The following is a 26,054-nucleotide window of genomic DNA, read 5'->3' as shown; positions in this document are numbered from 1 at the left end:
TAAACATTCAGCAATTCCAGTTATAGAAAAAAGAAATATCGTAAATTACAGAAAACCTTGTGAATGTGCATTAGAATTACTATACAATCTACATTTTATTTTTCAAGCACTTTTTTTCATCTTCAAACTTTCTTGCCTAGAAGACTCGATTAACCCTTTCGCGCTGACTGTCACAAATACGTGACAGCATAAAACAGTATCTACCAGGGTAAAAAGATAAAACTGGTGAACAATGTAATTCTTTAGCAGTTTATTTGTGGGCGGGGTTATAATTGTTTGATTTATTTAATTCACCATTACTTAGTTCAAAATAAAATTATTTAGTTATACTTTGAACTAGCATTGATTATATATATGATTAAACTAACAATAATTAAATTCAAGGCAGAGTAAGTCCGTGAAATTAGCAAAGCCTGCATTTAAGCTACCGTTTTTTATTTATTTACATCCTGATTCTGATTTTGTACGAATGCTTTCATGAATCACTGGCCCCAAGGGATTAAAGCTGTAAAAATGATTATCCCTAAAATTTTGTATATAGCTGTAATAAGTTATGTCACTTTGATTTTAGTATGAAATACTCGAATAAATTTAGTAAAAACAGCATAATCTAAGCAATATCAGATAAAAAGTTCATGTATTTAAATTCTAACAACTTAGAAAATCATAAATAATTTATAAATCGATTCAAATTTTCTTTTCAAAGGACATTAAAATAATTTTTTTTTGCTTTTTAGACAGAAATCAGCTTAAAAATTGTCTATTGCCTAGAAACTTCGAGAGATTTTCTATTAACAATGAATTAAACCTCTCTGAGCAATCACAAAACATTATTTCAATTTTTTACAGTCATAGTATGGTTGCCTAGCAACCTAGTAAAACTAAGCATTCCTCTTTTGAATTAGTCAATGGGTTATCTTAAAATATTCATTTGCGCAGGCGACTTTATTTGGCGGTTTTCTGGACTATCGCCAAATATATAAACCTTTATTGCTACCCAATTTACCACCCAATATTTTTGAAATTTTGTCTACCCCCCTAATTCAAGTGTCTAGATTCCAAATATGTAAAAAAAAATATATGTTTATTCAGAGAAAGTACGTTTTTGTGTCTGATTTCGTAACTTAATTAATAGTTAGCACTAATTAATTAGCATATTTGAGGTCACCCCCAAGAACCATTAAAATTGACACTTAGTTCGTGAAAATCCGATCATTAGAACGAAAGTTATTCAGGGTGATTCGTTTTTTTTTTGCGGACTGTACGTCATCCTTGAGTATATTAATATATTTTGTACGTTCATTTTGGCAATTCAATTTAGCAATTCGTTAAGCTTGGTATAAGTAATCACTCTTTTTTTAAATCGATTTCACTATAATGTGGCATAAGAATACTTCGGATAAATTATATTTTATATAATGCTTAGATTGGTGCTTTTAACGATAACACTTTTCCTACACAATCTGTTCGAGATATTGTGAGAACATTTTCAGCTGCTTTCAAAGAACAATTAAAGTTCGTTCACAATTTTAAAACAGTTGCTTGATTCCTGGATCTCGTTAAGATGAAGTCGTTAATTTGCATCCTATTTATAAGTTGCTATATAGGTAAGAAAAATTTTTTATAAAGATTTTCAACTATTGGAAGGATAATATACTTTTTAAATGTTTAAACGTAAAAAGAGGTACTTATTTATTTTTTGCTAAATTTTGAAATAGCCTGTTCTAAAATTCACGCAACAAGTAACAGGTTTTTAAGCAAAATTTGAGAATTTTTAATTGATTCGAAAAGTATAAAGCAATATAGAGTTATGCATTGATTATCGGATAAATGACCTCCATGTTTTTGCTGACATATATGCTTTATTTTGGCGAAATTTTCAGTTACCATTTTATACAACAGTGGCAGTGCTCATTTTACAAAATCATATTTTTTTACTTCAGAAATGGATATTTAGTGACTTGTTGGCATAAACATTAGACTTGAGAAAAAAATTCAAAAAAATAGTTTATACAATTTAAAATAGAGAACAACCAGGGATATTTAAAATATTGCACATCAACAAAAGCGCGTTTTTTCCGTGGAAATCCAATTTTATTGAGAGTTGATAATTTACAAATTATCAACTATCTATTTTTGAAGGCACGATTTTATTGAACAAATTTAACGAAACTAAATTCTTGTGTTTATTTTGGGAAACTATTAATGTTTTAGATGAGATGTAAGAATAACTTGAGAAATTAAAGAAAAACAAAGTAAACGATAACAAATAGAGTATATCGTTTTTTGTTGTATTTTTCAATAATTGCTTGATTCTTTTAATTAAGAATATCTACTTTATCAAGAATTATCTGAGATTAAGATAAAGTGAGTAGTGCTAGCAAGATTTTGAATTAGATAACGAACTTTTATTTAATGTATGATTAGTTAACAGTTGTTTTTAACAATTTAATTGTTGAATTTCATACGTTTTCATGCCGTCCTACTCTCTGTACTTCTTTTCTGTATACCTTCTTAGTTTCAAATTTCTAAGTCTAACAGATTTTCTGATGCAAAGCAAAATGCAACGTAAAACGAAAAAAGTGATAAAAAAAATTCGTGAAAAAGCATTTAAAATTACAATTGCTTTCAATTAAATTATAATTTTGAAAAGAAAACTGTGCTAAGTTCAAAAAATAAACTCCTTTTCAGCATACCAAATTTTAACTCTGAAGTTCCATTCCTGTGGCCTGTAGAGCGGTCCGTATGGTGTTTATTCTTACAAGTTTAACAGTTATTAATTTTCGAACTAATTGTTAATGTTAAATTTTTTTATTACACTGTACATTTTTCTTCACTCCTTTGTAATATCAAGTTTTTTACAGTTTTTGCACCACAAAACAAACCACACGGTTAAGTTGAACAACCAAAACAGCGGAGGCCGATCTAGCGATTTTTTAGTATAAAAATGTTTCTCATATTACTACTGAGAAACGGTCTAACAACTTGTTGAGATGAAACACATAAAATGTTGATTTAAATGAGTACTAAAATGATATTTCTTTTGTTACAGCAATTGTTTTGAGCATTCCGTATGATCGACAGTGTCACATACTGTATGAACACGATGCAACTATTAAAGGTGAAGTCATCAGTCCCTTCTATGATGAAGGAGCTTATCCAGATGATTTGTGGTGTGAATACAGGATAAGGGCACCACAAGGACACGTTAGTATATTCGGTATTTTTCCATTATACCGGCGCAAATCTTGCCAAGCAAACTTTTTGGTGACAGCACACAGTTGCCGGAACAAATCACACAAAACAGACTTTAATGGCTACAACACACAGCATACACATGAAAAAAAAACAGTTAATAAGTGGTTGAAAAAAACTTCGGAGGCATAAATACTTTAATGTCGCTTAAAATTTTTTAGAATGGGGCTTCCGTTTGCCTTCTCCACATAAATTACGCAAGATAACTTTCGAGATGGTGCGTCGTTCCTCTGTGTTTCTTAATTCGCCATTTCGCTCTAGCCCACAGTCTCTCTATTTTTTTGCGTGTGTGTTTCAGTTTCCGGATCTACAAGGATTGTATTTATGGTTCACTTTGAAATGTTCGAAACATTCATCGTCCAGCTTACTAGTGCAGTATGATTTCCATGAATCGGAACACCATTTAACTGAAGTTAATTCTTCGCTGCTACAATAAATAAACCACAGACACTTCAAAGAGCTCATTGCCATGTGCTCACCATGTGCCTTTACGGATACTTCTATTGCAGTGACAAGATGAAAGGTTGCAACGCCATTGAATTTCATCTCCCATACACAATTTCATTTCATGATTCTTATCTCAAGTTGCGATTTCAACCAAAACGTCTTTTTCCTGAAAGAATCTGGCCGCTTCTTCCTCTGTTTTGGGCAAATCCCAAATTTTCCTCTCTTTTTCGTTAATTTTTCGTACTAAGAAAAAGACGTGACCGATAAAAAAATGGCCGCGACTTGCTTTGAAAATGTGGTGACAAAAGGTTACCAGCGGAGATATTCAGTTTGGCATTGGTTGCATCATTATTGGAGCCCTTATCGCCTGCGCCGGTATAATGGAAAAGTACCCATTTTACTATATATTATTTAAATAATACAAAACGTTGACGAAAAAATTCGCATTTTAGCAATTTGAAAATAAATATTCAATATGTTGAATAAGAACCTCCTTTAAATATTCATAATTAGAATGCATCAAATATGATATAAAAAAAGTATACACATAAGCGGTCATAAATTAATAATTGTCGGATCGCTAGTGTGGAACGAGGAAATGAAAACTTCTAAACTGTATGTTTGCCGCAAGAAGTTTGATCCCAACTCTCCATACGGCAAAGTTAAAACTTCGTAAATGTCTTCTTCGTATATACAAAATTTGATAACGAATCGTATACGCATAAGAGATCACAAATTAATGTTTGGCGAATCGCTAATGAGAAGAGCGGCAATTCAAAAGCGCCTTCAAAACCAGTTTGATTGCCGTTAGAAGTTTGAGCTCATACTAATTTATCGTTTTCAACACCTCTGTGCTTTTTCTGCAATGTCAAAACTTCTTTAGAGCTTCCCATGTAAGAAATCCTATTGCAAGAACTAAATAATTTGAATGTCATTTTTATTTTAAAACTTTACACTGAAAAATTATTTTTCTTTTTATTTCAACACAGAGAATTAAACTAACCTTTAAGGATCTAGATATTGATCCTACTGGTGACACCTTAGTGGTTTTTTCAAAAGCCAAGGAAAGTATTTTGGCTGAATTTAGCGGAAGCCAACTTCCAAAGCCAGTTCTCTCGAAACCTGATGAAAGTGAGATAATGCTTCTGTTTTTCACTGACTTCATGATTGCAGGCAGAGGATTTATAATTCAATATGAGTCAGCGCCTGACATGGGTAAGTACTAAAAAGAATTTCTATTAATTTTAAACAAAAGAGAAAATAGTTTTTTTTTCCAATTGTAATTCTTTTAATGTTATTTATAAATAAAAAAGCAGCCAATAGCAAAGATAGCATATTTAGTTGTGTCGATTTCTAAGATAAAATGATTTTTATGCTATGAGAACAATTGAGAAAGTATTTTTAGCAATACTGTATGCTATGCTTTGAATACTAAAATCAAAGCTATTTCGTGTCTTTCAGAAAATTAGTCAGTGCAAATATTTTTTAAGGGGATGATAAATTAGCATAATTTAAAACAGATTTTTCATTGAAAGGATTTACATTAAATGTTTCAAGAGATTACTTTTGCACATGTGCGTATCAAGTGTACACATTGATGTGTAAAGAAAATTACAATACTAACAATAAACCATCATCAGATTCTCAATTCTGATACAGTGCATTACGACTCAACATTTCTTGTGGTTTACTTAGACATGCAAAAAACAGATCCAAGAGTTATTGAGGCTAGTTGTGAGGATTAATCTTAATGAACATAAAAGATAAGGAATTTATTGCTTTTGGGAGGACATTACTAAGAGCTTCAGGTTAAGAGAAAATATTGCCCAGTGTATTTTCAGTGTCCAAATAATATTGAAACAGCATCAACTGCACTAATCGTGGAAAATGAACCTGGTCCATCAACTTAATCCAAAAGTGCATGTTCGAAATTAAAATTGCCTTAGGAAATGTGTATAAGATTCCTAACACCATTGGTGAAATGTCTTTTGTACTTGATCTTTTGAAATTAATATTTTCACTGCTATCATTTTTTCTTTTCAGAGCTCTGCAACAAAAATGAAGGAGTTTGCAGGAATCGCAATTGTTACTCTCTATCTAAAAAGTGTGATGGTATCGATGATTGTGGTGATGGGACAGACGAGGAAAAATGCGGTAAATGAGGAAAATTATTTGAAAATATTTCTGACAGGCTTTCTTTCTATCTTTTCTGACAGGAGTAGCAGTTTAGCTATCTTTTCTGACAGGAGTAGCAGTTTAAAGTTTTTAAATAATTGAATTAAAACAGACTCGTTGGAAAAAATTTAATTTTAAAAGTAAGGTAAATTTTAATTTCAAAAATCAAAAAAATTGGAAGCGTTAACCTAAATTGCGATTTTTTAAAATAAAACTTGATTTTCAAAATGATTTAAAATACGCATATGAAAAAAATATTTTCCAATCTTCAGATGTTTTTACTCGTTTTCATCATAATTTTAAATAGTTAAGGAAATTAATTATAAAAATTTAAGCAGTCTTAATGATTCTTAAAATTTTTGTCCAATTTATCTCAAAACTAACTGCTCGTTTACCACTGATGCAATTTTTTTTGGATGAGGAAAATTTCTATTTTACATATTTCCAAATAAATAAGTGATACATTTACAATTATGTCACAGAAAATATTTTAAAAATGCTGCGAAAACGAAGATTTATCCGGATCAAAAGCAAATAAGTCCTAATAAAAGTAAAACTTCTGCAGGCTACGAGATCTACATTAGTTTTATAAGTACATGCTGTTAAACGAAGAAATTTGGATGAAAATTATACTCATATTCGAAATACATTATTTTGAGAAAACGTAATTTAAAATTTGTTCATGTATTGTATTGTAAAACCAACAAAATGCGCAGTATCCATGAATACGTTTGTCGCTTAAATTAAGTTTTAATTTATATGGCTTCAGATTCGAAAATTAGCAGCTGGATCATAGTTGTTGTTCACAGTTAAGTACCATTATTCTAACGGTATAACGAAAGATAACTAATTATTGCAGTGTTGCTTTAATCTTAAAATACGTATGAATATTTTGGGGCAATATAATCAGAAACTGATATTTTTGCATAAACTTTTACTAAGCACCGTTTCTATTTAGCAGTTATTTTACCAATCTGCAAATATTAATTCCATTAGCTATCAGATCAAGATTTATTTTCCTCACGGGAATTCGGTTTTTTATCAATATCACTCCCAAAATATGATCCCCTGAACAATATGAAAATGTAACTTGCTACATATATTGCTCAAGTGCTTCGTATGCAGCGACATTAAAATTTCCTAGTTAATGTAGTATAAAACCAAATCTGATTCAAAAATATTTTCCCCTCCTAACTCTTCATAGGAAGACTTTTTTTTCTTTAATTAAAAACAAGATTATTGAAAATAAATATTTATTGCGTTTGAGGAATACGTGGTATCTGCTCTTGATGTTCACACTCTATGGGTCATTTAAGCCAATGCCAAGTGTCATCTAAGCCTTGTGCCTCTATGTGCCATCGAGGGTATTTTTTACCTGCACGAATATCTTTACGTTGCACAAATGATAATGAAATAATTTAGTGCAGAAATGTTCCAAGAGATATTTTTTTTTTATAAAAGTTTACAATTTTCAAGAAAATGATGAATGAAACGGTTTGAAGGTTTACTCTCAAGAAAATATCTTTCTTTTGATTTACATTACTTAAACACATTGGTTTTGCTGCCAAGTCTTAATATTTTGCAGATCTCAGTGAATAAATATATATAGCAACAATCGTTGAGTGTTTTTGGTAGTGAAGAAGATTCCAAATCCAGGTGACGGTAAAAAGTGAACGATTAACTTGATAAAGCGTTTCTTTTGGTAGCAAATTAAAATGTAAAATATGAATCTTTGTCACGAACAATTCAAGTGAAAGTTATGGTTTTACAGATTTCACTGATTGGAAGCTTGAATTCAGAAAATAAGGACAATGCATTATCTTTATTTGCTATGAGCAACGAGTGAACTTCGAATATATTCTATAATATTTCCCAAAAATAGCACATAGAGTCTTCATTCACTCATGCAACTTCACACTTTTTATGCTCTTATTTATTTTTTCGTATTTAAATACTAATTTTTGTAACCTACACAAATCTTTGATTTCATTTTTACAAAGATTCCTAAAATATTTCTGAAGACAGTCTTTACGAGACACGTTTCATAGGACCAAATTTATTTAATTTATTCTTATTTTCACCAACTACAGGAAAACCAGTAGCTCTACCATCTGAAGAGTGTGGACAAACTCCTATCACCCCCAACACCATGTTCAGTTCTCCTGATAGGCAGGTTGGGGGTATTCCAGTAGTTCCCAACAGTTGGCCCTGGCAAGTTTCATTGCAACACACCTACAAGGAACCCAACGCTCATTTTTGTGGAGGTTCTCTCATTAGTCCGCAATGGGTGCTGACGGCTGCTCACTGTGTGGTTGGGTAAGATAAAACGCAGATTCAGAAAATTTGACTTTGACTTTATTTATGCAAATAATACGATGAAGGATTTATTACTTTACTTGCTTGTTGAATACACTTCATTTTTGTGCAGGTGCTTCAGTACTGGATTTTACATACCGTTTCGGAACGTGTTGAATGAGAATAACGCTATCTTAATATGGTGCTAAGTTGTACCATAATATCGTAATTCTTAAATTTTATTGCATGATATTATATTATTTAGAGTTCAACTTTAACAAATAAGCACAGTTAAATTTATCATCTTATTCATGAAGCAGCAAGTTTGTACGCATTATGGTTCATAGCACCTAATTATGTGATCGCAGTTAATAGAATAATGTCCGTTGTCATTCTAAGTACTATCCGCTGCTGAGGGACATAGATTTCCTGTTGAGAGACATAACAATGATTCAAGAAAGGGGGAAAAAGTGTGCTTTAGTCAATGAATAAATGATGTCATACATAAAAGAATTTATTTCAAAGTTTATTTCCAAATTTCGAATTAAATTTATACTAACTAATTATATAAATTTTGTGAAACCCAACGCCATTAAAACCATTAATAAGTCTTTTTTTAGAATATCTACGATAATTTTACCAATTGTTGTTTTTTTGGAGCAATCCTATTTGCTCCAAAAAATAGCTGTTTAAATGGCATTAATTTAGTTTTCGTAGTAGAAAGTAGGAGTAGAAGTTTTTTTTATAACAACAAAATATTTTCAGAATCTCCAGAGCCCAAGGTCAAGAAAACTGAGTTTAGTTTTTAGATGCCCTATTGAACTCAAAATTTCCCAAAATTCTTAACTTGATATTTCCGAAACTAAACAGATTAAATTCAATAAATAAAAAACTTGCATCTAATGGAAAACACATTAAGTGTATACTTTCAATGAATGCTTCAAGTGAACTGGGTAAATTTAAATGAGTAATTGGGTTTACGAGTATAAAAGCTGGGAGAAATTCAATGAATGCTTCAAGTGAACTGGGTAAATTTAAATGAGTAATTGAATACTCATTTAAATTTACCCAGAATTACCGAGTATAAAAGCTGGGAGAAATCCAATGAATGCTTTAAGTGAACTGGGTAAATTTAACTGAGTAATTGGGTTTACGAGTATAAAAGCTGGGAGAAATTCAATGAATGCTTCAAGTGAACTGGGTAAATTTAAATGAGTAATTGGGTTTACGAGTATAAAAGCTGGGTAAAATTCAATGAATGCTTCAAGTGAACTGGGTAAATTTAAATGAGTAATTGGGTTTACGAGTATAAAAGATGGGAGAAATTTGTTTAAAATTCGCGAAAGCTTACTTTATCCATAGACGCGACATTTGCATAAGAAAAATAAAAATTATTTCATACCTAGATGAATTACTACACATTTTAGTTGTTCTTTTAACATTTATACTCCAGAGATATGTAACAATTAAACACTCCAAGGATGTTCTCAATTAATTAAATATTACTTCGATCGCAATGGTTTCTGAACAAATTGTAATCTCTTTTTTAAAAAACAAATCACCTGCATACGAAATAAGATTACATGGATGTAGGCTAAGTTATAAAAACTACTGATTTCAAGAGCACTAAAATGAAGAAACAAATTTTATATTTACGAAAAAAGTAGGACGCATCAATTTCCTATGCTGTGAGAGGGATGAATTTCGTAGATAATAATTAAGATTTACTAATAGTTAAGATTTACTAATAGTAAAGATTTACTAATAGTTAAGATTTACTAATAGTTCAGATTTACTAATAGTTAAGATTTACTAATAGTTAAGATTTACTACTTAATCTTAATTAAGATAATAATTAAGATTAATAATTAAGATTCACTACGAAAGTGATACGTTTTTCGTCCAAGAAAAATACAATCATTTTCTTCCTTTTAGTGAGCCACAAAAATGTAATTTTTTAAATTTTATTTTATTTTGATATTATTTTGTGCGTATCTTCTTATTTTATCGATTCAAGTAATGTTTAAAGGTATTTTTTTCTTTAACAAATTATTTTGCGTTTTGAAAAGAAAAATATTGTTCCGTTGGAAAAAACATTTTTTTTCACTATATCACGAAGAACACTCGATTGTTGAGCTAACGTAAATGTCAAAAAGGATTATTTTACTCATAAACAACTCTAATTTATTGTAAGTCGAATATTTTTCTAGCACATAAATAAATTTTTTTGTTCTGCTATTTTGATATTTCCAACAGTATCTAATGCGAAGACCACAAGGGAGTTCATATTACTCTCAATTTGTTTTGTCTTTTGATAAAAAAAATAATTTTACTTGAACAATCATTACAATCACTTTTCAGAAAATCACATGACCCTCATGATATGAAGATTGTTCTAGGAAGTCATGGTAAATATAATAAAACGAAGTACGAAGTCGTAAGAGTGGCAGAGAGGATTATATCCTATCCAGATTTAGAGGGAGAACAGGTAAACCATTTAAGTTTCATATGGACTTTTTTCTGAGCTTGAGTTAAAAAAACTTTGTATCCCGAGCTTATTCAAAAATTCTACAAATAAAATGCATTTTTTAAAAATTTAGACTTGTTGAACATGCTATTCTATTTTTTATTTCAGCTGAGATGTATGACATTTACTCAGTTGATGACATTAAGTTACTTTATACTAAGTCATGACATAAGCTAAGTAAATGAAGTTACTTCTTACTAAGTCATGACATCAGCTAAATAAATGAAGTTACGTCATTTACTCTGCTGATGATTTGAAGCATACATGAAGCTACGCCTCTGAATCGCTATAAGCATCAGCAGTAAATATTTTTTGCAGAAATATGTCTGCAAAGATTATTACTGTAAGCTGAAGAACTAGAAAAAAATCGAATTCTTTTTGTACTATTTTATTTTATGATTCAAAGTCATTTTTCCTGATTTTAAGTATAAAATAAAATATCCATTCTAAACATTTGGAGAAATAAACAATGTACAAACATTTGGACAAAATAACAAATAAAATGTACTTTTTAAAAATTTACACATGTCAAACATGTTATTCTATTTTTCATTTCAGCTGAGATATATGACATTTACGCAGAAGATGACATGAAGTTACTTTATACTAAGTCGTGACATAAGCTAAGTAAATGAAGTTACTTCATACTAAGTCATGACATCAGCTAAGTAAATGAAGTTACGTCATTTACTCTGCTGATGATTTGAAGCATACATGAAGCTACGCCTCTGAATCGCTATAAGCATCAGCAGTAAATATTTTTTGCAGAAATATGTCTGGAAAGATTATTACTTTAAATTGAAGAACTAGAAAAAAATCGAATTCTTTTTGCACGATTTTATTTTATGATTCAAAGCCATTTTTTTTCTGATTTTAAGTATAAAATAAAATATCCATTCTAAAAATTTGGACAAATTAAATTATGTTATTCTATTTTTTTAAAAATTTCAGATGAGATACATGACACTTACCCATGACGTAGCTTTAGTGAAATTGAATGCTCCAGTAACTTATAGTGATGGCATTCAACCCGTTTGCTTGCCGAATATCGGTTGGGAAATTAAACCAGGAACGGTATGTTATTCCACTGGATGGGGAGAAACCAGAGGTAATAAAGGTTTTATTTTTCGGTTTAGGTGAGTCTTAACTATTAAACCACGGAACAATCTAGGTCATAAAGTCGATTCTTTTGCTTAACGTAAATTTCACATACATTCTACTTTTTTTTAAGCAAATCTGAAAAGAAATTTGTGCATACAACTTAAATCTAGAGCCACCAAATTATTTTATCATCGGTTTTCAGTAAATATTGCCTATAAATTTTAAAGGAACAACATTGATATTAATTGACCCCTAAATAATTAATTGATTAAAATAAAGGCTACGTAAGATTAAAGTTAACCATTTTAATTCATTTCCTCCTTATCGAATTTCTTTTATAACTTTTTGTATTATAGAATGTCAATTCACGTTCATCTTCCAAATACCGTGAAAAAACTAATGGCGGAAGCATGCAAAACATTTGCAAATATGAAAGCTAAAAATAAAGTAATAACTGCATTTGTCACTGTATTAATAATTTCATATATATAATGTAAAATAAAATGTAAAATGTCAAATATGATGTAAAAAAAAAGATTACATTGTGATTGAATTTTTTCTTTTTATTTAAGTGTAGATTTTTAAAGTGTCATATTGTCATTAAACTCTTTTTTCTAAGTAAAAAATTTTAAAGTACCATTTTTTTTTTCGCTTGTGAAATGGCTGAAAACAGACTAAATGATAAACAGGGTTTCTACTAAATAATATAACACTCCAAAAAATATTGATTAATTTTAATTGTTGGGAGAAACAATTGTTCTCGCATTATTCCCGTGACTGCACTTTCTATAAGTGCAGACGATTTTTGTTTAAAGCAAAATATTTAGAATCAGTTTAAAGATGGAATTGAAAAGGTTGATGTTTGAACAATTTTTCGATCGTGGATTTTCTGCAGGGAGAATCTTTAAGCAGTTAAAATCTTTTAGGTTTAATAGAACATTTATATATAGAACTATAAATCGATTATTAGATACTAATAGCTGTAAAGATTGACCCAGGTCTGGTCATCTATGTTCAGTTCGTACAAAAGAGTGTACATTAAAAGAATTCGTTAAACGATACGACGATATCCACAACGTTTTGTTAATGAAAAAGCTGCAGAAGAGAACGCGAATTGGAGAACTATGAAAGTTATATTAAATGAAGACCTGGGCTTTTGCCCTTATCACAAATGAAAAGTTCAAGGTTGGAAAACTGCACAAAAATTAACAAGGTTACAAAGATGTAAGATATTGTTAAACCAGAGCTGTAACGAAAGTATTGAGAAAATAATTTTTTATGGTAAGAAAACATTTTGCTCAGAGTAAAGTTATAATGCTAAAAGTAATGATATATATTCAGCAACCTTCGGATGTATCTGAAAGTGTTCAAATTGTACAACGCTTTCAGAACAAGAATACCGCAATGCCTTGGGCTGCAGTGTCAAATAACGGAAAATTTCATCTGAAATTCATTAATAAAGGAGTAAAAATCAATGCTGAATATTACAAAAAGAAAGTATTGACTGCGCATTATTGCCACGTGATGACAGATTGTATCCCCAAAAGGATTGGATATTTCAGTAAGATTCTACACCATCACACTGAGCCAAAACAGCACAGGCTTGGCTCCATGTCAATTGCCCGAAGTTCATCAAGCAAGAAGATTGGCCCCTTTCTTCATTGAATCTAAATGCTTTAGACTCTTATATTTGCGGAAGTTTTGAGTTAATGCCAAGCAGCACAGAAGTTAAGACTTTCTCAGTGCTTCTATATTGCATGAATGGGACAAATTACCTATTAAATTGTTAAACTGATTCGTGCTGCCATCGGACAACAGTGTAAGAGATCATCTTGAAAAATCAATAAAGATGGTGGTCAATTCCAATTTTTTTTTAAAATTTTAACTTCCATTTATAGCATTCATCATATTTGCGTATTTATCACTTTCTATTTAATATCTGTACAATAAAGTGATTTGATATTTGTAACAGTATTTTGTAGCCACCACTCTGTAGTTCTAAATTCCTTGGTAATTTTCTTTAAATTTAGATTTTCAATGAGAAAACATTATAATTTTCATCAATATATTGTTATCAGATTGATTTAAAAACAAATCTACATGATTCTAAGCGATGGCAAAGAAAATATAATTTTTAAGCATCTTTTAAGACTTCGTCCTTTCATCTATTTATACCAATATTGCATATAGTTTTCTATTTTTTTTTAAAAACAAGATTACCTAGATGATATAGGCTCTGTTCTCATATGCCTCTATCCTACTGTGTTTCTCTATAAGACTTGATCGAAAAGACTAAAAATTATTTTCCTCAAAATCGTTATGAGTATAACTTATATTTCAGGCTCTGGATTTGCAGCTGTTCTTAAACAAACTGAGCAAATTGTACAGTCAAAAGATAACTGTTCATACGACTTAAAAACACAAGTGTGTGTGTCTAAAACCAACCAATCTCCTTGTCACGTAAGTATGTCATTCCTTCTACAAACAGACTAAACTACTTAGAGAAAAATCTTAGAGAAGTAAATTGCTTAAATATATAGTGCCTATTAAATAAATAAGAAACTGAAGTAGTAAGATATTACCAGATAGAAAGCTTCATGCTCTTCAAAAATATACGAAATTGAAATGACAATCGACATGTTTCAAGAGAATTATTTTAGAAATGGACACCTGCTTTTGATGCATTTGAAACATATCAACTATCATTTCAATTTTGTAAATTTTTAAAGAGCATCAAGTTTTCTATCAGGTAATATAGACCCTAGCTTGCGTTTGCATGTAATATTACAACAATAACGATCAAGTAATCGTTATTCTATAGAATACATAGTTAAATCTTGACATAATCAATAATTTTATAAACTTTAACTAGTTCCATTCATTAAATTCCTAGTTATTCTATGAAATAACTCATTTCACATTTTAACGGTAACATATACATATGAAAATAGTCCAATTCTAAAAGATTTTGGGGTCACAGAAGTTAACCTATCTCATTTAAATGATCCAAACAGTTGGGCGAGAGTTGAATTATTTTTAATGATTCTATTTCTCATTACCATGTACAGGTTTCTAATGATATGATTAAACGAATGTTAAATTAGTTGCATTTATCGTCTGAAGAAAAAAAAATTTTGTTGAGGAAAAAGAGAAAATTTACATTTTATTGGGATGCGATTTAATGTGGAAATTATGTAATGGAAATAAATTAGAACTTTTTATAAGGTTTTATTGTGACGAAACTTTATTCGGTTATTGTATTAGTGGAGTTACGCAATCTATGAATTTAGGAATTCATTCAGTCAATGTATGTATTTTGGTAACGAAAACCGTAACGAACTTTGATGATGATTTAAATATTAGTTTAAGGAAACTTTTGATGTATCTTCTGAAGATAAAAATTGTTGTTCATTGATCGATATTTTAGAGGCAGATTTAAGTCTTAACCCTAATTTGTTAAATCTTTTTTTTTTGCGATTTCGAGAGAATTTTATTGGGATTATAACAGATATAGAGAAGGCATTTTTGCTCATTTCTTTAAATGAAAACGAAAAGAAGTTGCCTGCTCATTCTTTGGTTAAATCAGATGCCGTCAAGTGAGATTAGGAATTTTTGGAACACTAAAGTTACATTCAGGGTTAAGTCTTCGCCATTTCCTTTGTCCGCTACTGTTAAGCACCATATAAAGAAATTTAAAGATAAGATTCATACGAGTTATATAATTAAAGATAAGATTCACTCTATGTTGATGACCTAATTACAAATGTCAATAATCTGGAAGATGCTATTGAGTTGTGTAAGGAAGCAAATAACATTATTATACCAGTCAAAATGGACTTACGTGTTTTTAAAACAAACTGCTTTGAACTTTCGGAATACTGGCAAGAAACGAAATTCCAAGAACCTTCAAACATAGTTTGATTCCTAATAAAGGATTAGGCGTCATATGGGAGGGACTCCATAAAGGATGAACTGAAATTGGATTTATCTTCCAAAAACTTTTTTTTCTCTAGCCCTATTTCAGTGGTTCATGCGATTTTGCAACTATCATGCATAATTTTTGACCCTCTTGGTTTGATAACTACATTCACGATTCGAGCAAAGATATTGTTGCAACTTACTGGGCAAAGAGGACTTGGATGGGAAAATGAGTTGCCTAATGATTTGAAAAGAAAATGGAAGAAATGGACGCTTAAAATACAAAACTGAAACACATTTTCGACTTGAAAACTTCGATTTTCATATACAGATTTTCTGTGTTGCCAATGAATTAGCTTTCGGAACTATAGTCTACCTCAAATACGTCAATAAGTGAGAACTTTGCAAAGTTCGTTTCGTCTTTGCAAAGGCTCGAGTTGCACTTGTTAAGCAAATTTACGTCATCGAAACTAGAGCTTTAATCCGCTACCCTTGGTCCAAGAGTGGTTAACTCCCTACGAAGAGTTTTCACATAGCGAACAATTATATTTATAGAATGATTCTAAGGTGACTTTACACTGGATTGAAGGGTGTGTTAATAATTGGAAATCCTTTGCCAGGAACAGAGTAATGTAAATCCAAGCGAAAACTGAACCAAAAAATTGGAGACATTGTTGTGGTATTGATAATCCATCTGATTCGTTGACACGTGGTTGCAAATCAAGCGAACTGAAAGAAGGCGATATATAATGGCATAGACCAAATTAGTTTAGCATTGAAAATTCAGAATGGTATGGTAGTAAAGGTTTCAATTCTTTGATTAGCGAAAACTTGAACTACGAAATTCTTATTGAGAAATGAATCAAGATCATGAACTTTAATTTGAATGCTTGAAAAGAAGAAAGCCAGTCTAATATGTTGAACGTCATAAATAAAATTTCCTCATAGACTAAATTGCAAAGAGTATTTGCCTGGTGTATAAGATTTGTTGTGAATTGCAAGTTTACACTACTACCGTTAGTGGTTGTTTAACGACTGCAGAGATTCGAAACACTAGTAATTCTGTTGTGAAGATAGTTCAGGAATATGCTTTTAGTACTGAAATGGAATATCTGCGGAAGGAGAAGATACTTCCAATAAATAACATACTTTGTTTGTTACTGCTTTATCTTTGAAATTAAAGCTTGAATGAATGTAAAAACATTTTATGAATCCCTTAAGGATTCACGAGAGGGATGTTTCTGTCTGAAATAATTCTCGATATGAATATAGATGGTAGATCAAAGTCACGTGATTAGGCAATGCTTATTTTTATGTTTTATGCATTTTGTAGTTTAGGCGTCTGTGTCGCAATTATGTGTCTGTGTCGCAATAAAGTTGCCGTTTTTGAAACTGGCATGGAAATTCTCGAAAAATTATTTTCCCGAGAAGGAATCTTTTACAAAGCTGATTGGTAAACATGTTTTTCCGTAACGCCTAATTTAAATACTTGGATGAATAAATTATTAACTAATTTGTAAAAGTCTATTTTCGAAATAGGTGGAAGGACTTCTTAAAAACTTAGGTATTGTATCTTATTAAAACTTTGCACACTTCTCTCTAAATATAATTGATTACTAATTACATGATTGATTTTCGTTTCCCTTAATCACAACTTATTGTACATGGCCATACAGTCTAGGTACCTCCCCCCCAAAAAAAAATCACACTTTCTTGCATATAATTCTATTAGCAGTTCAAACGACATTTAAAAAACCTTCTTCTCATTATGAGCTACACTTTCTCTCTAAAAAGAAATTATTGTTTTTTCTTCTTAATAATAAGCTATCACTAGTTATTCTGTCCAATGTGAGGCTACTTTTATTAAGAAGTATCCGAAAATTAAATTAAGCTATCATGTGTTTTCCTTTCTGTTGCGAGGTTACTTTATTTAAGAAGTATCAGGAAATTAACTGTCAAATTCTAAACTTTTTGTGCGAGAGTTTCATAAAATATCAAGCTTTTAGGCGAAATTAAAGTTTGTATGAAATCTGGTGTTTGGGAATTACACCGGGAATTACTGTATAAAAAATATTGAAATAAAAAAAGCTGTAATAAATATTTCTTAGTAATAACATTTGTAATTTCTTAGAGTTCTGTGAAAATTTAATGAAGCATAAGTCGGAGTCGTACTCAAAAATTTAAATTTACCGACTCCTCAACTCTGAATTTTACATAGACTAGGCTCCAAATTCCAGTTTTTGTTAAAACTTATAACTCCAATTTCATATAGAATTTCACATTATAATAGTAATTAAATTGCAAATATTTTTAATTTCAGGGAGATAGTGGGGGACCACTATCATGCAGATTTGGTACTAAATGGTGGGTGTTTGGAGCTACAAGTTTTGGCACTGACTCCAACATGATGACCAGTCTCTGTGGAACACCCAACGCAAAAGGAGTTTTCTCAAGCATAGCAGATAAAGGCGATTGGATTCGTAAAGTGATAGAGAAGTTAAACTGAATGTTTTAAATAGTGTTATAAATTTACAGATAAAATAAAATAAATTATTGTCTTCTCTGTGTTTTTTTAAATTATAAATTGAAGAGTTTTTTTTCTTTTTTTTTGATGCTAGAGTTTGAGTGCCTGAAACTCTAGCACCCGTATTCACCACCACGAGTTATCTGCGGGTTATACATGGGTACGAGTTAAACCAGGGGTTAAATACGAAACGTTATTCTCCATCCAAAATCCACGGGTAACTCGCGAATTCTATCGTCAAATCTGGCCCGTAGTTTACTTTCCATTTCAGAGGAGTTATCGCCAAGTTAACCACAGATCGAGCTTGTAAAAAAACAAAATGAACAACTGTTATCACTGCTTTCGAGTTAGAAAATATTGAATTTCTTGAAACTGTTGTTAGGAGGAAAATGTATGTCCAGGCTATAAGAAATAATAATTTAGAAGAGTTAAATGACATAGATTTTTTGACAGAAAGAATTTTTCCTCTTTGAAAGAATTAATATTCATATTTCACTGTCAGTCGCAAATCGCTACAGAAATTGTTTTATCTGTTGTTCCTCTTTATTCATTTGGCAATCTATACATAATAATAAACGCGGCTGTGAGTGTGTCTGTCTGTCTGTAATCACAATATATCGCACATGAAACCTCGCCCAGGCACGAAACTCGGCACATAATTGTGTTTTGACATAACGAAGAAGTATTTTTTTTTCTTTTTCAAAAATTGGGATTAGTTTTTTAGTTATCAGTCATTTTGTAAGAAAATCTATGCTTTTTCGTCTTCAAAGAGCCATATTCAAAAAACTATTAAAAAATGCATATATTTTTCTCCACTCTTATAAATGTATGCTAATGCGAACCTTACAATTGAAATATTAATTTTCAACAACTTAAACCAATAATATACGAAGGAATTAATAATTTAATTGTAAGGTTCGCATTAGTTTACATTTATCAAAGTGGAGAAAAGTTTAACTTTTGTATTAAAAATGTGGCAACATATTCGATACGTAAATAGAACTCTTCGCTTTGATATGACAATCGCTTTTCTGCTATGTTTTAAAAAACTTTATTTGTGAAAACCTTTAGCGTGGCGGACAGCTATGAAATAAATATTAAGGATACTCAAATGAGAGATTGTTCTAGCTATCCTATATTATATTTCAATGCATTTTATTTAACAAATCAGTTTAAAAGCATATTTCAAAGTATATTTTATTCAAAATCAAGTTTCAAAGTATATTTCATAATAAAATATAAATGTGATGATTATTAGATTCACAAAGAAAAAGTCGAAGTATCGCCTAGTGTAAAAATCTATTTTTACAAATGCTAATAAAGATGTATTTTTTATGCAACAAGAGCCTTTGGTTTCATTTTTAAAATTGAAAATTTTTATCATTGTATTTATTACAGAAATAAATCTAAACAGATGTAAGATAAGTTCATACTTTTTTGAAAGTTAAATAAGAGATGCATGTATAATAATTTTATTGTAATTATACTTTATTTTATATAATTGGAAATATTGACTTCCTAATGTTCAATAATTTAAATAAATGTGTGTTCTTCATTATAAACTATCAATGGTATTAAATAAATGTATAAGCTTTAAAATAAATTATGATACAACATAATCTTGATTACATTGAAGTAAAATTCCCCAGTTTCTTCAACAAAAAACATCGATTATGTTAGAACGATAAAATATCAAGCACATTGCATGTTAAATTTCGAAAGTAATGTAAAATGCGTTTAAAATCTAAGTTTTTCAAATAAGGAAATAATGATTCTGGCACCAAATATATTTCAAAACACGTTGATAACAGATTTTTGGTGTCGATAGAAATGGGGTACCCAACGATTTTCATATTTGCTATGTCAAAAATAAAATTATTTTCTCCTTTTCAAGTGCACTTGAAAAACTTAGTTCTTAAAGTTTGAATCTCCTTTCTCTTAGAGTCTTAGGCAATCTCATTGTTTTAACGCTTTTGATGTTTTGATACCGAAGAAGGTTCATGCTTATGGAGCCGAAACTGTAGTATGCACATTCATTTGTTCTTTACGTACATTGTTTTTATTGCATTAACTTTTAATTAATATATATTTAGGCGAGTTTAGATTGTTGTAACAGCTTGATTAGATTTTTTTACAACCTAAATTATACGTTTAAAGCTTTCATTTAATTATATTTGAAAAAAATTAACTATACACATGATGCCAAAGTTGTAATTCTTAACATTTTTTCTTATTTTTGCGATTTTTATATTTTTTTTTCTTATATTCATAGATCCTTATATTTCTTAAAAAAAAAAACTTAAAGATGCTTAAATTGTGTAAAACAAAGGTTGCAACTAAAATTTAGAAAACTAAATTTTTTTCCTTTTTAAAAATTTTTTAGTGTTTAAATTATGTCTTTAAATTTCAGTGCAAGTATTGGAATATTTCATTGAAATATCATGCTAGGACGAAAATAAATATGGAAAAAAAAGAATTAAATGAGAAATTTGAAACACGTGTTTTCTGAAATGAGAGTGCTTTAATTAGTGACATAGCTTCAATCGTTATTATTTTAGGGTGACAGTGGCGGACCCCTTTCCTGTAAACTAGGAGATAAATGGTTTTTGATGGGAGCTGTAAGATATGCCAGTGCCACCAATTTCATGAGCGGCCTCTGCGGATTGCCAGAAAATAGAGTTGTGTTTGCTGCAACAGCTGACAAAGCTGATTGGATAAAGAACATTATTAATAAATATAACTAAATACATTTTGTATGTATATCAGACAGTCAAATAAAATATTTTCTTATCTATGCGCATTTTAAAATATATAAGTGGTTTCCCTTTACTAGACTAAACTGTAGACTGCTAAGCTGTAGACACTAATAACTTAGACGTCATATTTTCTTTAAGCCTAATGAGTCTATGACAGATATCGATAGGTTCTTTTAATTTTAAAGCCACACTTAGCAGGTTTTTTTTTGTTGCTTGGAATAAATTATATTTTTAAAAAATCATATTAGAAATAATCTACGGCTATAAAAAGTTAATTAATCAATAAAATATTATGATTAAAAAATTAGTTAGTGCGTCAAAATTTAGTTAATCCGCGAACTTAATTTTAAAATATTTCAGGAGCCATATATACAATTTTTGCAATATGTGAGTAGTTAAGGAATTCTCATTCTACATGAACCTTTCAAATTACAAATTGATGGTTTCTGAAGGATCAAAATTTTTAATGGAAACATTGAAGGGTTTAATGAAAATTCTGTTTTCCAGAGTCCTTCTGCATTGATTTATTTTTATCATTAAGCCATTTTCAGAAGGAAAAAAAAAACGATTGGAAAAAGTGACCTGTTGTCTCATTGATTTACCTCGCCACTTTTTTTTATTGATTCGCCACATGTCGAGTATATTCATGTATTTTCAGGTCTAACGGTAACTAACTAATCAGACAGTTTGAACTCGACAATTTTGAATGTCTCAAAGTTCTCTCCGGCTTTTATCTGTAAATAAATCTAGTTTTATATCCATATTGCTTTATATCATTGCAATCTAAGCAATATTGATTCAAACTGGTTTCTTACTGATGAAAGTTTTTTTAAGTATTTTGAATTCATCGGTACAAAAATGGGCTTTTCTATCTTGTTATAAGGTAATTGCATGTATAGAACAAATACTGATTTACTGTAGCGAGCAATTCCTTTAGTATAAATGCAAAAAATGATTTGAATACAAATATTGCATATTTGTACTTGAAATAATATTACATTTGAATGGATATGTTTTAACAATAAAATTTGACTTCAAAAGGCTGTTTTTCTATTCTATTTACAATGCTACACGAAGAAAACTTTTCATAAAAAAAATAGTCACTAAATAATCAATGTTATGAGCAATGGAAACCGCAAGCACTGTAATTATTTCAATATTACTTAGTAATAGTTTACAATCCACGATTAAGTAATAAATGAATGTATTCAAAAATGAACTAAGAACCAATCACACTGGGAAAAAGAAAGAATGCAGTAAGCTGAAGTTGACGTCAAAGAATATCACGGTAACTAGAAATGGGGTTTCAGCGAAATTATACAAAATTTATCGCCAAACCGAGGGGCCCAAGATTCTTGGTTGTAGCAAACTTGATTGCTTCATTAGATACGGTTTTTCTATCAAAATGCGTGATAAAGCGTTTCACCTTACGAAAAGATAGTATATATTTTTTTATGCAAGAAAGGTCTGAATTATTTTCAAAAAAGGATGAGTGCGTTAAAAAGCATCCAGATAATCAATAATTATTTGGGACATTATTTGAAATTCTTTTGTTGAGTGAGTTACTCAATACACAACAATTTTCAACCTTAATACACTTTATAATAAACTTGTCTGATATTTTTTATGGTTATATTAATTAGTAGTTAAATCTACGCCAGTTTTAGGTTTATATAAACAAATAAGTAAAAATAAGGGGGGGAAATCAACTCTAAGAAGTTCCTGCAAAAGAGATTATCGCCTGCGTTTTATTATTTAATATTATTATGTTGTTTTTTTATTAAAGCTTATGCCTGCATGTCTTTTTTCTGAATCTAACAATTCTCTTATTAGTGGGATTTGTGCTTAAGTTTATCCAGTCAATGAAATTGATCTAGTCGAAAAATTTGCTGACAGCTGACATGAATTTCAATATTTAATTTGGAAAAAAAATTGCGCACAAAATGAGGTGTAAAAGCATTTCGAAGACACGTAGCTCGTAACTTTTACTTACTTTTACCAGATGTGTTAACAGTTTACAAGGTGTGTTAACCTTGAATAAAGTTATTTTTTAAATCACAACTATTATCAGTTTAAATTCGAGAATTTTTTCTGTTGAATATCTTGCCTTTCTAACTGATAAAATAATTTTTTTTTAAAATTTTCTATCTTATTAAAGTTTTCACAAAAAAAATTTAAAACTAAGTTACATGCGTTTCTGGGAAATTACATTACATTTATTAATAAAGTTTTAATTAAATTAAAGTTTTAATTTAATTAAATCGGGCCAAATTAAAAAAAAATAAAACAAGGAAAAAAAGAATGAAAATTTATATATAATGCTAAAAACTATTTTATTGCAGTATATTCAGCATTTTAGCTTCAGTATTTTCAGCACTCCATGCGAATATAACATAACAAAATGAAGAACCCGTGTAAAAATTCAGCGTGTTCAACATTTTGTTAAGAATTTATCTAAGCACTTTTTATAAATTCAGAAAAAAAAAAGAATCTTACCTATTAGAAAATAAAAATTTTCTATTTTTAATTTTATGATAATTTTGAATATTTATTCACGCAGGTCCACTTTTCTAGAATCGACTAGGTTCGCATTCTAATCTGAGCTGTTTATCTGCCACGCTACCGAACCACGTCCTCCTCGGTTACCGAACCTCAATTCACTGAGCTTTTTCTTCCCGGTGCTGAAATATTCATTGTAGGAAATGTGATGTCATAATCCGATGAACAACTGCAGTGAAAAACAGGCTTAAAAACATCAAAATATGATTGATTAAACAAAATTAACAGCATCTCGACTCATCTTATGAAAAAAATTGAATTTTTGTTCTTCAGAAGTACAGTTTTCTGCGTCGTATCTAACAAAAAAATTCGTTGAAATAAACAAAAACACGTGTAAGCGCTTTAGAAACAGACCTACAAAACTATCAATAAATTAAATAAACATAAAATCAAAAGTTTTGCACCCAATATATTAAAAACAAGATGAATTAAAAACTATGTTCCTATTGTTACGGTGGCAGTAACAGAATTTTAAAGTTTTAAAAGAAGTTGAGTAAAAGCAACTAATACTTTTTTTCCTTAAAGCGTAACCACCACTATAAAAAAAACTTTAAAAGACGAAGAAACAGTATTTTTAGTATAAAAAAACGTTGGTGCAAAGTTGAGAAGAAAAAAAAAATTACATACATTTTCCACAGAGAAGCGATTCAGCTTCACTGACGGTGGTCTGACGCGATGAGAAACAAACCCACGACGCTTGAGTCTTCTAGTCTTTGCTTAGCGTTCTAATCCCATTTTATGTTCCGTGAGGGATCCACGTTTTTCAATCTGAATATATTACTTAAATTAATTAAAATCATTGGCATCAATAATAATATGGCAATTTTTTATATTTCTCTTAATTAAACTAAGTGAAATAAATATTTTTTGATCGAATCGAGCTATAAACTGGCAATTATCACTGATGTTACTTTTAAAATATGTGAAAAATTAAATGGTCTATTGTTAAATTTTAAACAATGGCTAATTTTAAACAATGGCTTAACCAATCAGAATATTCCTTTTCGTTTTTTGCTCATCTTACTCGAACAGTCCGTCGTAGAATGTTCTTATGTTGACAGTGACCTTCCTCGTATTTTAAACTATTTGTATGCCAAATTTCATCCATTTCGGTTGAATGATTTAGGAGTCTATAACAGAAATCCCCCCCCCCCCATACAGACAGACATTCATTCTTATAAATATAGTTATTATTAAATACTTTAAGACTATCAGTTGGAAAAATAATAAAACGTTTATTTAATTGAGTTTGCTCTTAAAAATAATCTTTTGAATTATCACGCTCTAATATCTTGTTTCCAATTGATAATGATGAGTAAATCAATTATCAATTTTAGGAGTTTTTCTTTTCGACCTGACAAAAATTAAAAGTAGAAAGCTCAGGTAAAAAGATTACAAGCCTATAGCTTTCAAAATATAAGCTTGCAAATTTTTTTATTTATGTGAGGAAATTTGGACAATATAATTACATATAATTTATAAATTACATATAACTTTCAACTCCCTCTAGTGGCTCCTGTTAGCATTCATGACCTCGTGATGGTTTTTATGTCTTTTTTTTTAAATATCCAATTTGTGCTTTCATTTCGGCCTTGTTAATTAAAAATCTCTGTATAGTTTCAATTTCCAGATAAGACATTTTACAAACTAGCACTATGGGCCAGAAGACCATGATCTTTGGTCAAAAGTCAAAAATTAAATTTTCAACTAAAATATGTGTAGGCTGTTTTAATATAGCCCAAATTAAGTATTCATAATCATTCCAAACATTATAATTTGCTTTTTGGATGGACGAGAGTACAATGTAATGAAAAATATGTTAAATTTTTTTAAATGTAACTTTTAAATTTTTATTTCAGAATTATACATAGAAATTTCACCTTATTGTTACATTTTTATCAGAGTAATTAGTTTGAAATCATAATAAAATTTTTCAATCTGGTGGATTAGTTAATACTCTTGACAAACTTATAGTTTATATATTATCATTTGACATTTCAGAATGTTTGAATGACTTTTGAATTTTAGTTCTAAAAAGTTCCACGAAGTAATTAGCTAAACTTTTTTTGTTGTCTTCTTTAATATTTCTTCCTTCGAAAAAACTTGCCCCATTTTGCTCGCATTTGCAAAGGTGGACTAAATATACCGATAAACAAAAATTATGTTTTTTTTCTTCATGTTTTCATGCTATTTTGAAATTAATTCGCGTTACTTTGTAATATTACTTCGGAAATATAATTTGCTTTTAATTTTTAGTATAAAATTACGAGAATTATTAAATTTCCATTGCTATATTTAATTATTTAAACGTACTATATTATTTTTTTTTTATTTTTGCTCGCCATATTTCAGTCGCCATTTTGTTTTTTTGGGTATTTTTAGTGTATTTCAAAGTAATGTTCCATTTCAATAAAATTAATATTTTAACATTAAAATATTAAAATGTGTACTAAAATAAAAATTTAATTTACATCGTAGCTCTTTAATTTATGTACGT

The 26,054-nt window shown here is 29.7% G+C and overlaps 1 protein-coding gene across 2 annotated transcripts; it reads left to right on the top strand.

Moving 5' to 3' along the window:
• Nucleotides 1-1,449: 1,449 nt before the first annotated feature.
• On the top strand, nt 1,450-22,041 carry LOC107445560 (enteropeptidase). 2 transcript variants are annotated; one of them, XM_087167658.1, is made up of 11 exons: nt 1,450-1,607; nt 3,053-3,207; nt 4,692-4,917; nt 5,746-5,856; nt 7,968-8,193; nt 10,534-10,660; nt 11,651-11,807; nt 14,142-14,260; nt 18,039-18,203; nt 20,185-20,265; nt 20,801-22,041. In XM_087167658.1, exons 1-11 carry the CDS (start codon nt 1,565-1,567, stop codon nt 20,984-20,986), a joined length of 1,596 nt encoding a protein of 531 aa, XP_087023784.1. In that variant the 5' UTR covers nt 1,450-1,564; the 3' UTR covers nt 20,987-22,041. The 2 variants fall into 2 exon arrangements, with proteins under 2 accessions (XP_087023784.1, XP_087023785.1); XM_087167659.1 differs by lacking the exon at nt 20,185-20,265.
• Nucleotides 22,042-26,054: the final 4,013 nt, after the last annotated feature.

This window comes from Parasteatoda tepidariorum, chromosome 7 (assembly GCF_982258835.1).
Source record: "Parasteatoda tepidariorum strain Cologne lab strain chromosome 7, Ptep-v5.0, whole genome shotgun sequence".
NCBI lineage: Eukaryota > Metazoa > Arthropoda > Arachnida > Araneae > Theridiidae > Parasteatoda > Parasteatoda tepidariorum.
Note: the sequence above shows the minus strand (reverse complement) of the source record. Positions and strands in the feature narration are given on the sequence as shown.

Excerpts from the sequence above, each read along its gene's own strand:
- LOC107445560 (XM_087167658.1), top strand. The coding sequence starts at position 1,565 with ATGAAGTCGTTAATTTGCATCCTATTTATAAGTTGCTATATAG. Across the intron at positions 5,857-7,967 it reads GACAGACGAGGAAAAATGCG|GAAAACCAGTAGCTCTACCA; the intron begins GTAAATGAGGAA and ends CACCAACTACAG. Across the intron at positions 8,194-10,533 it reads GCTGCTCACTGTGTGGTTGG|AAAATCACATGACCCTCATG; the intron begins GTAAGATAAAAC and ends ATCACTTTTCAG.